This window comes from Mirounga angustirostris, unplaced genomic scaffold (genome assembly GCF_029215605.1).
Source record: "Mirounga angustirostris isolate CCGP_5_RB_7025 unplaced genomic scaffold, mMirAng1.0.hap1 SCAF_4, whole genome shotgun sequence".
NCBI lineage: Eukaryota > Metazoa > Chordata > Mammalia > Carnivora > Phocidae > Mirounga > Mirounga angustirostris.
Window position 1 is genome coordinate 41,464,788 of NW_026991712.1, and position 14,301 is coordinate 41,479,088.

At 33.4% G+C, this 14,301-nt stretch overlaps 2 protein-coding genes across 7 annotated transcripts in view; both read left to right on the plus strand.

The window, feature by feature from the left end:
- Positions 1–14,301, plus strand: part of RAD54B (RAD54 homolog B) — a 99,353-nt gene that overhangs the window by 30,120 nt on the left and 54,932 nt on the right. The window lies entirely within an intron of this gene.
- FSBP (fibrinogen silencer binding protein) lies at positions 1,462–13,287 on the plus strand. Its single transcript, XM_064588122.1, has 2 exons — positions 1,462–3,439; positions 7,435–13,287. The coding sequence occupies exons 1-2, from the start codon at positions 3,066–3,068 to the stop codon at positions 7,958–7,960; spliced, it is 900 nt and encodes a 299-aa protein (XP_064444192.1). The 5' UTR covers positions 1,462–3,065; the 3' UTR covers positions 7,961–13,287.

Sequence of the window (14,301 nt, forward strand, 5' to 3'; positions counted from 1 at the left end):
ACACAAGCAGAGCGGGTGGGAGAGGGAGAAGCAGGCTTCCCGCGGAGCAGGGAGCCTGATGTAGGGCTCTATCCCAGGACCCTGGGATCATGACCTGAGCCGAAGGCAGACGCTTAATGACTGAGCCACCCAGGCGCCCCTTGGTAGTGCATTTTCATACATATGTATGTACCTACCTACATTTTGTATCTATGTATATTTTTTCTGTACCTACAGAAATATTTAGCTTTGGGTATTTCTGGTAAACCTAATGGAATTATATTTGTATGTATTTTTCTTTCACTTGCTCCTTTCATCTGCCATGTGTTTTGGAGCTTGTTCTGTCAGTACATAGAAATGTACCTCTATTATTTTAGTGCTGCCTAGAGTAGACCATAGTATGGGCATATTCTAGTGATTTTTATTGTCCCCACCTGATGTGCTCTTAGATTGCCTTCAATACTATGCAACTTCATAGAATGCTCTGTTCTTCCTTGTATTTAAATATTTTTCTAATTTAGATTCTGAGAATTAAAATTACTGCAATTTTAGAAGTTTTCACATGTAAAATATTAATACTCTCAGACTGCAAACCAAAATGCCGTTTTACACTCCCAAAGAGAACTCCTTGCCCTGCACCCTCATCCACTTGACATTTTCAGTCTTTAAGAATTTTGCCAATCTTTGTGGATGAAAATCATTTTTAGTGTACATTTTTTGATAATTAGTGAGATTTAATGGTTTTTCATATTTTTATTAGTATTTCATTTTTAAAAAAAGTTTTTATTTATTTATTTGACAGATAGCGAGAGCAGGAACACAAGCAGGGGGAATGGGAGAGGGAGAAGCAGGCTTCCCGCGAGCAGGGAGCCCGACTCAGAGCTTGATCCCAGGACCCTGGGATCATGACCTGAGCCAAAGGCAGTCGCTTAACAGTTGAGCCACTCAGGCGCCCCTAGTATTTCATTTTTAATACAATACCAGTTATTTATTCCAAAAATAACGAAGTATTATCTAAAAACAGTATATATCCTGTGTTCTTGCTTTCCTTTGAGTAACTTTGGTCAGGTTGTTGGGGTGGGTCAGTTTTCAGTTTGCATCTCCATCATTTGCATTTTTATTTTCTGCAATTTACTGAGCAGTAAAACTGCTTAAAGACTATGTTAGGGAGGAAGAAATATCCTCTGCCCTTCAAGGTATTTTTAGCTGGACTAAGAATTAAATTGACATGAGACAGATTAACAGGAGAAAATCAAATTTAGTTTTGGACATATGGGGAATCCACACAGACATGAGATTCTAAAGACAGGGAACTTGAGGCTTATATGACATCCTGAGCTAAGGAGGGGGTTTAGGGGTATTGGGATACAAAGGGGAGGAAGACCTTTAGCAGGAAGGTAAGGGTATATGTATGGAAAACAAAGGTTGCCCTGTTAGAGAGATATAGTAGATATGTTTCTTAAGGAGCAATCGCTGTTTTCTTCCTGCTACGGGCTCCTTTCCAATGTAAAATTTAGGCAGTTGAGAGGGGAGGTTAAGAGCTTTTCCTGAATCTGCTGGATTTTGATTGCTTTGAACTCAAAGTAATCTTCATGCCAAAGTGGCCCATTTTTGTGGCCCTACACTTGTATATGAGAAGAAAATAGGCTTTTTTTTTTTTTTACCTTGTTTATGTTACATTGTTACATACTGTTATGCATACATTTATTGTGTTTTCAGACAGGGATTAGAATTGCAAACTGGTGGCCTTGCAAATGGCTAGACTAGCTGTTAAGTTTTGTTAAAAAACAAAATTCATCTGAGTAAATTGTGATCTTATTGGCTTTATTCAGTGATTTAGGAATTGGGCAGCATCCCATTTAACAGGTAGAAAGGAGCTCTAAGGAGCTGTACAAAATGAATGACTTTCATAGGCAGAAGTGAGTGAGAACAAGGAAATTATCCTGGCAAAAAGTGGATTGGTTGTGTTCACTTTCCTTTAGGAGATGGAAGGAGTCTTTCGGGCAGATTACCTCACTCGTGCTGATCACATAGTTCTTGATTGGTTTAAGATTCCATTTTTGGGAGAGCCAAAACTATAATTAAGTCTCAGGTGACGTGGGGCTTAGCATAAGTGACTCCATTTTGAGCCTGGTGTCTCGTTTTTAAATAGTCCAAATTGTATGAATATAGCAAAATAAAAATCCTACAATTTAATAAAAGCAAATGCCATTTTGTTGTGTGCAGTCTTAAGCCATGATTATTCTGTTCTCACTGTGAATGGTGTTTTTTACACATGATAAAGCAGGCTAGCATATTCACATACGTTACAGCTAGAATAATCGCTTCCTTTAAAAACATAATTTTTATTTGATTTTCAGAACAAAAATTTTTTCCTAAGTAACTGAAAAAAATGTGGCTACTGTAGACTGTAGAATGAAGGAGAAGCTTAGCTTTACTGTGAAGTCTGAGTCTGGGTGGGTGTAACCTAACTAGCTAGAGGATATGCAATTGCTGATTGACAGCAGGACCAGCATTATGCAGATTTGGTAAGAGAGAACAGCAGCTCAGAAAACAGTGATTAGGGGCTCTGTTAGGAATCATTACATTCATCACTCATATCTTTAGTTTTTCATTTTCCTATCTACTGGATTTATAAACAAATAGTACAAAACAGTTCCTCTTTTGTTTTTATTAAAGTGATAACTGCAATGCAGTTTGTCTATCAGCTAGGCATACATGTGTGGAAATTCGATATTCTCACTAAATTAGCTAATTTTTAGCTGTGTTCCATGTTTATCTCTAGACCTTTGTGTATTAAATCCTATCTCGAGCTGTTCTCTTTATACACAAGTGTGTTTTGCTTGTGCCTTCCTGTCTTCTTCAGTGAGAAGCTTTATGTAGGTCAGGCTTGGCTTAAGCAGATTTCCTGAACCTGCGTCAGCTTAAGCTGGAGGAATTTTAATAAACCCTCCCCTGTAGGCGTGGGCCTAAATGAGGCTAGCCTAGTTAAGCCTGATCTTTCTCTGTTTGTGAAAAGAGCTGAGCAGAGCTGAAGGCTGCTGCATGGTGGTTTCAGAAACTGCCTACTTAATTTGAAAAGAACAATGGTAGGAAAGGCTAGATCTTCCAATTTTACCTTATCTGAAAAGCTTGATTTGCTAAAGCTTGTGAAGCCATATGTTAAAATTCTCGAAGAACACACTAATAAACATTCAGTAATAGTGGAAAAGAATAGATGTTGGGATATCATAGCAGTAAACTATAATGCAATTGGAGTAGATCGCCCTCCTCGAACAGCCCAGGGCCTACGCACCCTTTACAAAAGGCTCAAAGAATATGCCAAACAGGAGCTATTGCAGCAAAAAGAGACCCAATCAGATTTTAAAGGCAATATTTCTGAGCCAACCAAGAAAGTTATGGAGATGATTCCCCAGATTTCCAGTTTTTGCCTGGTAAGAGACAGGAACCACATACAAAGGTAAGCTTTATTTTATTTTCTTGTGGAAAATTATGGCGCCTCCTATCTATTGGGCTCTGGCTTAGTTGTGATAGAGATATGCATAGTAAGCATCCCCACTACGGGAGCAATGAATAGTGTCTTTGTTTTGCTTTCTTAAAAAAGAAATGTGAGGCTATAAGGAATTTTTTTGCTGCATTTGATTTAAGCCACTTTTTATTGTCTTCCCCTCCCCCTTCCCTCTCTCTGTAGTTTTTAAAAGTAAAGGTTAGGGAGGAATAAATGGGATGAAATTTGTAACATAATCTCATAATAAACTTTTTAAGCTTTAAATTTAAATTGCTAATTAGCTTCTGAGAGATATCTTTTTCTTATTTCATTTAAGATTATATTTCATTGGAATTTTCAATTTTATGTAAAGTTAGCAGTTTCAGGAGAAATGGAACCCTTGTTTTTTAATGAATTGTTACTGTCTGCACTTTAGTGAATATTAATTGAGCTAAAAACCTAAAATAAATAATTTAGTAAATTTATTAATGGCATGATTGTATATATTAAGACAGTTTAAATTATTTCTAACATATTCAAAATAAAAAAGATAAATACAAGGAAAGGAATTTAATGCCTAATTAGGGATTCAGATTACTTAATAAAAAGTTTTTGTTTTTTTATTCATTAATGGTCTAGTTTCACTTTGATCTTGAGTCAAAGAGGAAAGGGGTAAGCACTCCCATACTATTTTGTAAAGATATGAAACTACTAATTTTAGTATATGAATAAGCAACTAAGTTCTTACAGGGATAGAAAGGTTTTTTGGTTAAATTTATGCTCTACATAGCTACTTGCGTGGGAATCTTCAAAACTTATCTTATTTCTAATTCAAATTTTAACCCCTGGCAAAAGATAAAAATGGCAGCTGCATTCTTTTTCTGAACCATTTAGGGTTATTTAAACAAGTTGTAAACTTGTTAGTTGAGGAATATTTCAAACAAAGACTTTCTTCTTGGTGGGAAAGTCATATAAGAAAATTATTGATCACCTGTGAAGTCCTTTTGAAGTTAGGAGAGAAATGGGCAAAAAACTTATTAGCCAAACTTATTTGTTATTTTTATAATTCACTAGGGTAATTTTTTTGAGACCAGCTTCTTACCATATACTGCTTACTTCTAGTAGATAACATAGTAAAAAAAAATCACCAGTGGGAATCTGGAAAGTGGATGCAGTGTATTAATTCATTAGTGCTTAAAATGTTCTCTGTGATGAGAAATGATTAATCCTAATATGCTGGGTATCCAAAGAACTCCACAGTAGGACTTTTATACAGTACTACTTGTTAAAAATTTGTCCCCCTCAAACCATAGAGAAAACTGGCTTTTGCATTACTGGTATAAAACTACCTTTTGGGTATTAAGTATAGGTTTTTATAATTTGAAGACTATACATAGAACCTGTAGTTTTAATTAGTTGTATATTTTAAAAATACAGTGAGTATAGTAGAAGAAATAATATACAAGTATCTATTTACATTTTGACTGTAACCATATTCACAATCAGTCTTTTGGGATAACAACATTGCTCTGATAAAATGAGTTATTTAATTTATACATTACAAAACCTACTGTTTAAGCAAGAACAGCTTTTCCTACTTTAGAGGAAAGAATATTAGAAATATGCCACTTAAGTGCTTATTTGTGTTAGTGTCCACATTGCCATTTTCTCTGTATTAGCATTTTCATTTATTTACATATTTAATGTGCTTATTACTTACTTGAGTGACATCTTGAATCTTAATTCTCAGAAGTTTATAATCTGTAATCTTAGTTATGCTATATAAATATGCCTGTTAATCTCACTAAACTCCATTCTTAGCTAAGGAAAATATTACTGCTTATATTTAATATATTTATTTATTTATTTATTTATTTTTTAAGATTTTATTTATTTATTTGAGAGAGAGAATGAGAGACAGAGAGCATGAGAGGGAGGAGGGTCAGAGGGAGAAGCAGACTCCCCGCCGAGCAGGGAGCCCGATGCGGGACTCGATCCCGGGACTCCAGGATCGTGACCTGAGCCGAAGGCAGTCGCTTAACCGACTGAGCCACCCAGGCGCCCTATTTAATATATTTAAAGATATATACCTATTTTGTAAGGCTACCTCTATAGTGTATTGATATATTTCCTCATTTTTACCTCTCTCTAGTATCAGATTATATTTTGTGTTTTTGCAGTCTATTTGATCTTCAAAATTCATAAATTTTAGAAGTCCTTCCATTTATCCTTTTTTCTGACTTCTCTAAAACATTCTTTTTTTTACTTTGTTATGCCTACTTATAATGTTTCAACGAAAATGGAATGGGATATTTTAGATAAAAGGCATTTTAAAATTTACATGAGAGTATAATGTCTATGTCTAATAGTGAGTCTTATACTCCATTATATACTAATTTGGATAGTAATTATGTGGATTTTTAAAACTTTCATTTTCATTTGTAGTTTTAACCTTTTTCCTTTCTAGGAAAACATCTAGGGATGTTAATAAAGGGAAGCCTTACTACTTTGAATTACATTGATATTGTATTGATATTGGTTTGTTTTTCTTTTGAAAAGCGTAAGATGACAAAAAGAATGAAAATTAAGGAATTTATGTAATCTACAAATAGATTTTTCATAACATACTATATCTTATTATTTATTTGTATCTCTTCAATATCTGATATTTCTGGCAATTTAATGCCAATAGTAAGTGATATACGGGGAGTTTTAATTTTTTTCCTTATGTTCTGCTTGAACTTGTTCCAGCATTTTAATCATCTATGTAGGGTGAAGGTATTTTTAACTGTGTTACTTATTTATCATTTGTAAAATATTCTTTAATGATTCTTTAATGTTAAGTATAGCATTTTTTTCATTACTGTTCCAATAATCTCTTTCTCCTCTATAACTTATTTTTAAGTTAGGCAGAAGCATAAATTTAAAAAAACCCTCAAGAAACAAGATTATATATTCTTAATTAGTGGCTTCATGTTATTTATAAAATTGGTTTTTTAAAAAAGTAGAATTTTAAGATATATTGTGTTTATGTCATAACCAATAATGTTACATCAAAGTTTAAATTATGCTGAAACTAGTTTTCTCTAATAGAAGTGCATATTTTATGGAAATTACATGTAAATTTAACAGACTTTCAATATATAGTATATAAGCCACTTAAAAATAGTTCATTAAAAAAACCATTTTTTTCAGTCATTCAACATGTGATGAGCACCTGCTAGGTCCCAAGTACAGTATTATGCTAGGTGCTGGGGATACAGTGGTGGATTTGAGCCCTTTCCCTGTGAACTTTACGTGACTGATGGTTGAAAGACTGAAAGGGCTATGGAATCAAGTAATTTAGGATAGGTAAAGGATAAACACCATGGTATCTGAAATTGTATAGTTAGGATAATACCCTGATTATTGGGCATACCCAAAGCCATACAAAAACTTTCTTTTTTTGGACAGATGTAGAAATCAATACCTCCCATAGATGACTTTCCATTATCCTAGGAGTCATGGACCTTGGTGATTTTTAGATTTTTAATCAGTCCAGGAGAGCAGAAGCAGGGGATCTAGGGCTGAGGTATGGGGATAGCAAGGCCCAAAGTACAGTAAACGGCCCTTTATGCCATTTAAGAAAGTTAAGCTTGTAGGAACATGTGCTGTCTCTTTGAAAGCAAACAGAGGCTTTTCTTTTTATTTACCTCATTGGCCTTGGGTAATATTTGTAATTTTTTGTCCTTTTAAGAACTCAATTTTAAAGTTAAGGATGTGTAAGAGCTATATGTATATATTTTTGAAATTTTACATGTGGTCACTTTAATTTGTTATTCCAAGGATTAAATTTTTTTTTGTTTCACTATTTTCTTTATAGCTCTAAAGCTTGACACTTTGATGTATACTAAATATGAAATTATGCTATCAATATACTCTTGTCTTCATTTGATTTACATTTTATAATGCTTTTTTGTGTGCTGTAGTGCAAACTTGGATGAGGAAGCACAGGCTGGTACGAGTTCACTACAGGTAATGTTGGATCACCATCCAGTTGCTATTACAGTAGAGGTGAAGCAAGAAGAAGACATTAAGCCCCCTCCTCCACTGGTTTTAAATTCTCAACAGAGTGATATTTTAGAACAAAGAGAAGACCATGAATTAGTACATGTTATGGAAAGATCTTTGTCGCCGTCACTTTCCTCTGTTGATATGAGAATGACATCGTCTCCATCTTCTATCCCAAGGAGAGATGATTTTTTTCGGCATGAGCGTGGAGAACACTTTAGGTCACAATTAGGGTATGATCCTCAGATTCTGCAAATGTTGAAAGAGGAGCATCAGATAATTTTAGAAAATCAAAAAAATTTTGGATTGTATGTTCAGGAGAAGAGGGATGGATTGAAAAGAAGGCAGCAGCTAGAGGAAGAGCTGCTAAGAGCAAAAATTGAAGTGGAGAAGCTGAAAGCAGTTCGCTTACGGCATGATCTGCCTGAATATAATAGTCTCTAATATTTTTTTTCAGTCTTGCAATTTGATGATTTTAATTTTGGCCAAATTACTTTCATTTGGGAATATCCTGAAGCAGAATACATACTCTTAAAAGTGTTGTTAATCTCAATTGTGAAAAAACCTTTTTTGACATGATTTTCTAATTAATTTAATTTTCTTTTGAGATATATTAAAACTTATTGATTGGTTGGCATGGTTATATATTCTGTCTTCAATTTTTTTCTAAGAAGTTTAATTGTTGGCCTTACAAAAAGATTTCTTACTTTGATCATTAAATTAGAACATACATAAATAGATATACAAACGTATATATTCTTTCAAAGTTCTGAGCCTTCGACATTTTAAATTAGAGCTTTGAAAGCTGTAGTTCAAGGTTTTTAAGTCAAATTTAGAAGCAATACTAGCCTGATTAACAGAAGCTTGCCTATATGACATTGATTATTATGCTCTCCTGTTTTTGAAGAAGTGATAGGATTTTAGAGATGGAAGGTACTTGGAAATCACTTTTTCCATCTCTTCAATTTAGAGGTAATGAAACTGAGGTCCAGGGAGAACTTAGTGACTTGATGTAACAAAGCTGTTTATGGCAGAGCAAGGACCAGCACTCAGTTTTTGTTTCTTTGTAGTTTTCCCCCCTGCTGTTCCATAGAAGTAAAAATCCACTAAAATGTCTTCCTTATGAAAAAATTATGGAAGTGTTTATTTCATTACAATTGCTTTTAAAGATGCATATAGGTTACAAAACCAGGGGACTTATCAGTTACCCCCAAACTTCTTCCCTTTTTTGTCTAGCAAAATAAGATGTTCTTTTGGAACAGTTATATATTTTGGCTATAAGATTTAATGTCTTCATTCATTTTTAATGTCTTATTCTGAAAAAAGATTTATTTTACAGTAAAAATCACAGTAAAAAAGTTTTAATGAACAAAATTAAAATTCTACATAGAAATAGCAAAAAATAGTTATGATTTATTCTATAATATTTTTGTAAATACTGCTTGTTTTAGTATTTGCAGAAATAAATAAAATCTCAATTCTTAAAGCACACATTAAATTTAAGTTAAATCTGGGGCTCATGGGTGGCTCAGTTGTTAAGCATCTGCCTTCGGCTCAGGTCGTGATCCCAGGGTCCTGGGATTGAGCCCCACATTGGGCTCCCTGCTCTGCGGGAAGCCTGCTTCCCCCTCTGCCCACTCCCCCTGCTTGTGTTCCCTCTCTGGCTGTCTTTCTTTCTGTCAAATAAATAAATCTTAAAAAAAAAATTTAAGTTAAATCTTTAATATATATATTCCATTTTTGCTGGTGCTTTGTTGAGGAAGAATTTTTAAGCCAAGCTTTAGAATGGAGTTCAGAATTTTAGTATAATGGAAAAGAATGTTTAAGTCAGAGTGAGCAACATGGAAAAAGGCATAGAGAATAGGAGTGAATCAGGGTATACAAGCACAAATACAGTGGTAGGCCAGGTGATTTTAAGTGGGTGTAGAGAGGGCCAGTTAGGGCTTGGTTACCTGGACTAGGGTTAAATGAGTAGCTACTGTTTAGCTCCAGCAGAATTTTTACATGCAGGAATAAGCCGGAAGTCTTCATTTTTATGTGAAACTTTTCAACTTAAAAATGTTTGCAAATAATTCAGAATGTTTTAAAAACACTACACCCATGTGAGTGGGCCTCATTCAGCCAGTGGGCTTCCAGTTTGTGGCCTTTGGAGTAGAGTAATGGTTTACCAAGGGTAGAGCTGAACAGTAACATCAGCATCACTTGAGAATTTGTGAAAAATGTAAATCCATTAGTTTTCAATCAGAAACTCTGGAAGTGTAGCCCAGCAATCTGTTTTAATAACCCTCTAGAGATTCCGATGCAAGCTAATGTTCGAAAACCATTAGAACAGAGTGTTTGGAATGTAGCTAGGTGCCTAAATCATACTACAGTCTCAGAAAAAATGTGTTGAAAAGAGAAATGGTTGAAGGTGAATTGAGGGACATCAGTTTGGAAGTTGATTGGTGCCACATTATGGATTACAATGAATGCTATTTTTAAATAATCACAGTTGAATGTACAATGGGAAGTCATTGAAAGCTTTTGATTAGAGGGATGTAAATTAAAGCTCTGAATTAGTGTTATAATAGCATTTATGTGGTGGGCATTTAGTTAGAGGAAATTAAATCCAGAATTTAGGTTATGGCTATTGAAATAGAATAAAAATAAAATGGACTTTCCTGGTACTCTTTTAGCTTGTTGATTGATTAATTTCATTGGCATTTTATATTTGCTATTAGAGTTAAATATTTTATTATAAAAATGCCTTGAATATGTAATATGATGTCTCTCTTTGGTAGTTTTCGTCTTTATGTTATGACTTTTCTTTGAACCTAAACACTGGACTCAACAGATTAGAATCTTATAATTCTAATTTAATGTTTTTACAGTATAACTCTAGTAATACATCCTTAAAGTAGTCAGTTTTAACTTTATGAAATTATTGAAAGCAAATTACCATATGTAATGGAATTCATATTATAATCTCAGCATGCTACTCCTCAGAATTGATGTGAATGTTCAATTTGAATGTTGACTTAGTGCAGCCACATCAGTTTTCCAAGCTCTGTTCTGTGGAACATTAATTCCATGAGATGTTTCTAGGAGATTTCTATGTTCAAAGAAAGTGCAACACATATTTTTTTGTGTGTGGTTAGGTTCTAAAATCAGTATGGAAGGTAAAAATGTACATACAAAATTGCCCTTGGAAGTTTTTTTCCTGCCCATAAAATAGAGTAAGCATAGTCTTCTACCATCATATTTTCCTCCAGCATTGTTCAAGATTGTTGTTTCTTTGGCTGCGTCAGGTGACAGACTCCTTAACATTTAGGGACTGAGTAGAATAAAAAATTTTATTTTTACATATGTTTAAATACCAGAATTGTACTCATTTCAGGGAGTTTACTGCCGCCATTTTTCTGAGTCAATCTTGTTTAATTTTAATTTGCCAAAATTTAAATGCCATGGTCTTTACCTATGAAATGTAATGCCAGAAAACATAGGGAAGAGTGATTTTATTTTTAAAATATAGACTTGATTCTGTAGAAGAATATTAAATTGGAAAAATAAGCTAAGTCAAAATATTATTTCATCTAGTATATTAGTAATTGGATAGTAGATAGGTTATTTTTGCCACCTTCCTATCTTTTCTTATCCTTGTGATCTTAACACATTGTTATTTTTACAACTTGATTTTCTTTTAAATTAGGTATAATTTACAGTGGCATCTTGAAAAAGTTAATGAAGCTCTTTCATTTCTAAAAATGCCATTAGAGGGGTACCTGAGTGCCTCAGTCGGTTAAGCGTCTGCTTTTGGCTCAGGTCATGATCCCTGGGTCCTGGGATTGAGTCTCACATTGGGGCTCCCTGCTCAGCGGGAAGCCTGCTTCTCCCTCTCCCACTGCCTGCTTCTCTGCTTACTTATGTTCTCTCTCTGTCAAATAAAATCTTCTAAAGAAATTTTTAAACATGCCATTAGATTTCTTAAAATATTCAAAATAAGTACTTTGTTTTTTTGTATGAGACATAAACTTGGTGTTACTTCATTTTTGAAAGATTTCACTCTACCCTGTTGCATCTTTACTTATGTGAAAATGTTTAGACTATGAATTTTTCCATGTGCCTTCTTTTAGAGTAATGTCAAATTTTAAATAGACATGTTTAAATAATTTATAGTGTGATAAATTGTATTTAATATATACTGTAGATGATGGTGGTTAAATACTTTGTTAATACATATTCTTTTAAATACAGGGTGATACATTGTACTGCTATGTGTACTCTTTATGTGCCATAAGACAAAGAATTTAGTATCACTGAAGTAAAATTTTTTGATGAGGCACAATTGAAATAGATTTATTTAAATAATTGTGTTTATAGTAGACACAAAATGTACCATGTCTAAATATCATAATATATTTTTTCAAATGTTAAGATTCACAAATTCTTAAAATCAATTTAGTATTTGATGATGAATTTGACAGTAAATATTTAAAAATAATGAGATGAAATATGGTTGTAAAACTTAACAAATACAAAAAAGTAAATTCTTAAGATCTACAACCTAATTAAATGTTAACAGTCATGCTAAATCTTTGCGTATGATTTTGAGAAATTGATTCAATATATTTTTATATATCTTAAATTGATTAAAGCTAGTAGCTGTAATTTGAGTTTGTATTATTTTTAGTTTTCAGTTGCTTTGTAAGTAGTGAAAAGCCAAATAAATAAGTAAAATAAAAATATCACCCAAGTTAGCCCCCCAAATTTAAACTAAAATAGATAATATCATTAGACTTATACTTTGTTAGTACACCTTTCATGTTTTAAAATTATGTGTAAATTTACAAAGATTAAGAAACTCTTCACATAGAAAAAGTTAACATTTTACAGTAAACATTCATGTGCCTACCACCTAAATTCTACAGTTACTGTTTTGCTATATTTGCTTTATCATGTATCCATCCATCTATCCATCAATTCATTTTTAAAAATAAAATGGTTATTTAAAACAAGTTGGAGAATTATTTAGAATCTTTTATGCCTAAACACTTCAGCATAAGTATTATCAACTGGAATTCAGTATTTATTTGTGTGTGTGTGTGTGTGGTGTGTGTGTGTTTTGGGTAAGATTTGCAAACGTGAAATGTACAAATCTTAAATAATGACTTTTGACAGGTGACTCTACCTGTGTACCTTAAATCCCTATCAAGATTCAGAATGTTATTATTACCCCAGAAAGTTCTTTCCTGCCCCTTCCTGATCAATCCCTTGGCACCTCAGACAACCATTGTTCTAATTTTTAAAAAGTCATAGATAAGTTTTGCTTGTTCTAGAACTTTATATAATTGGAATCCTACAGTATATACCCTTTGTTTCTCTTTTCTTTTACCTATGTTAATGTTTTTAATACCCATGTTTGTTCACCGTCTTATAGTAGTTCATTGCTTTCTGTTTTGAGTGGTATTCCCTTGTATAAATATACCTCAGTTTATGTATCCATTATCTTTTGATGGACTTCTGGACTATTTCCAGATTATGGCTATTATGTATAAAGATTCTGAGTATTCTTGTGTAAATTTGTTGTGGACATAATGCTGGATTAGGGAAGATCTATATGTTTAAATTTTTAAGAAACTGCCAGGCATTTCCCCAAAGTGATTGTACCATTTTATGCTTTAACAGTGTATGGTTTTTTTTTTTTTAATAAACCTGTGCATGCTCAATGATTGGAATGTCAGAATTGAAATTAATGAATAACTTTTCTGATTTTTTAGATGAGTTTAAAATGCTGAGCAGAAAATAAAAAAAATAAAATGCTGAGCAGATAGTTTTGAGATCTGGAAATATTGTAGTTTTATTGATTTTTTTTTTTTTCCTATTTTAGCCTTTACTGCATATATGCTTTGACAAGAGGTACTGAGAAATGTGATGAAATGTATAGTCCCTGCCATGCTCATAAAGTATCATTCTGAAAATACTTAATGCAAAGAAAGATCTTCTAGGTTTATTTTATTCATAATGATACTTAGATGACATTAAATCTCTCTTATTAAGAAAGCTATGGGGGCGCCTGGGTGGCTCAGTTGGTTAAGTGTCGGTCTTGGTTTTGGCTCAGGTCATGGTCTCAGGGTGCTGAGATTGAGTCAGGTTGGGGTCTGTGCCCAGCGTGGAGTCTGCTCGAGATTCTTTCTGCCTCTTCTTCTCCCCCTTTCCCTGCTGATGTGTGTGCATGCAAGCAGGCGCTCTCTATCTCAAATAAATAAAATCTTTAAAAAAAAAAAAAGATAAAACTATGGATGATTACTGGTTCAGAGGAATTTGTATATTAATGATTGTAAATTTTTTAGTGTAATAAAAACTATGTTTCAAACCTTTATGTTGTATTTATATGTTAATGTATGTTAAAAAATATGGTAGGCTTTAGTAATTTTAAAATACAATTTGGGAGAGTATTTACAGTCTTTGTTGAATTTGATTAGGTGAGATTTTTTTTTTTTAAAGATTTTATTTATTTGACAGAGAGAGACAACAGCGAGAGAGGGAACACAAGCAGGGGGAGTGGGAGAGAGAGAAGCAAGCTCCCTACTGAGCACGGAGCCTGATGCGGGGCTTGATCCCAGGACCCTGGGATCATGACCTGAGCCGAAGGCAGACGCTTAACGACTGAGCCACCCAGGCGCCCCGATTAGATGAGATATTTTAAATTTCATTCGTTCTTTTGAAAACAATGTGTGTATTTAGAATTTTTTTTTTTTTAAAGATTTTATTTATTTATTTGACAGAGAGAGGCACAGCGAGAGAAG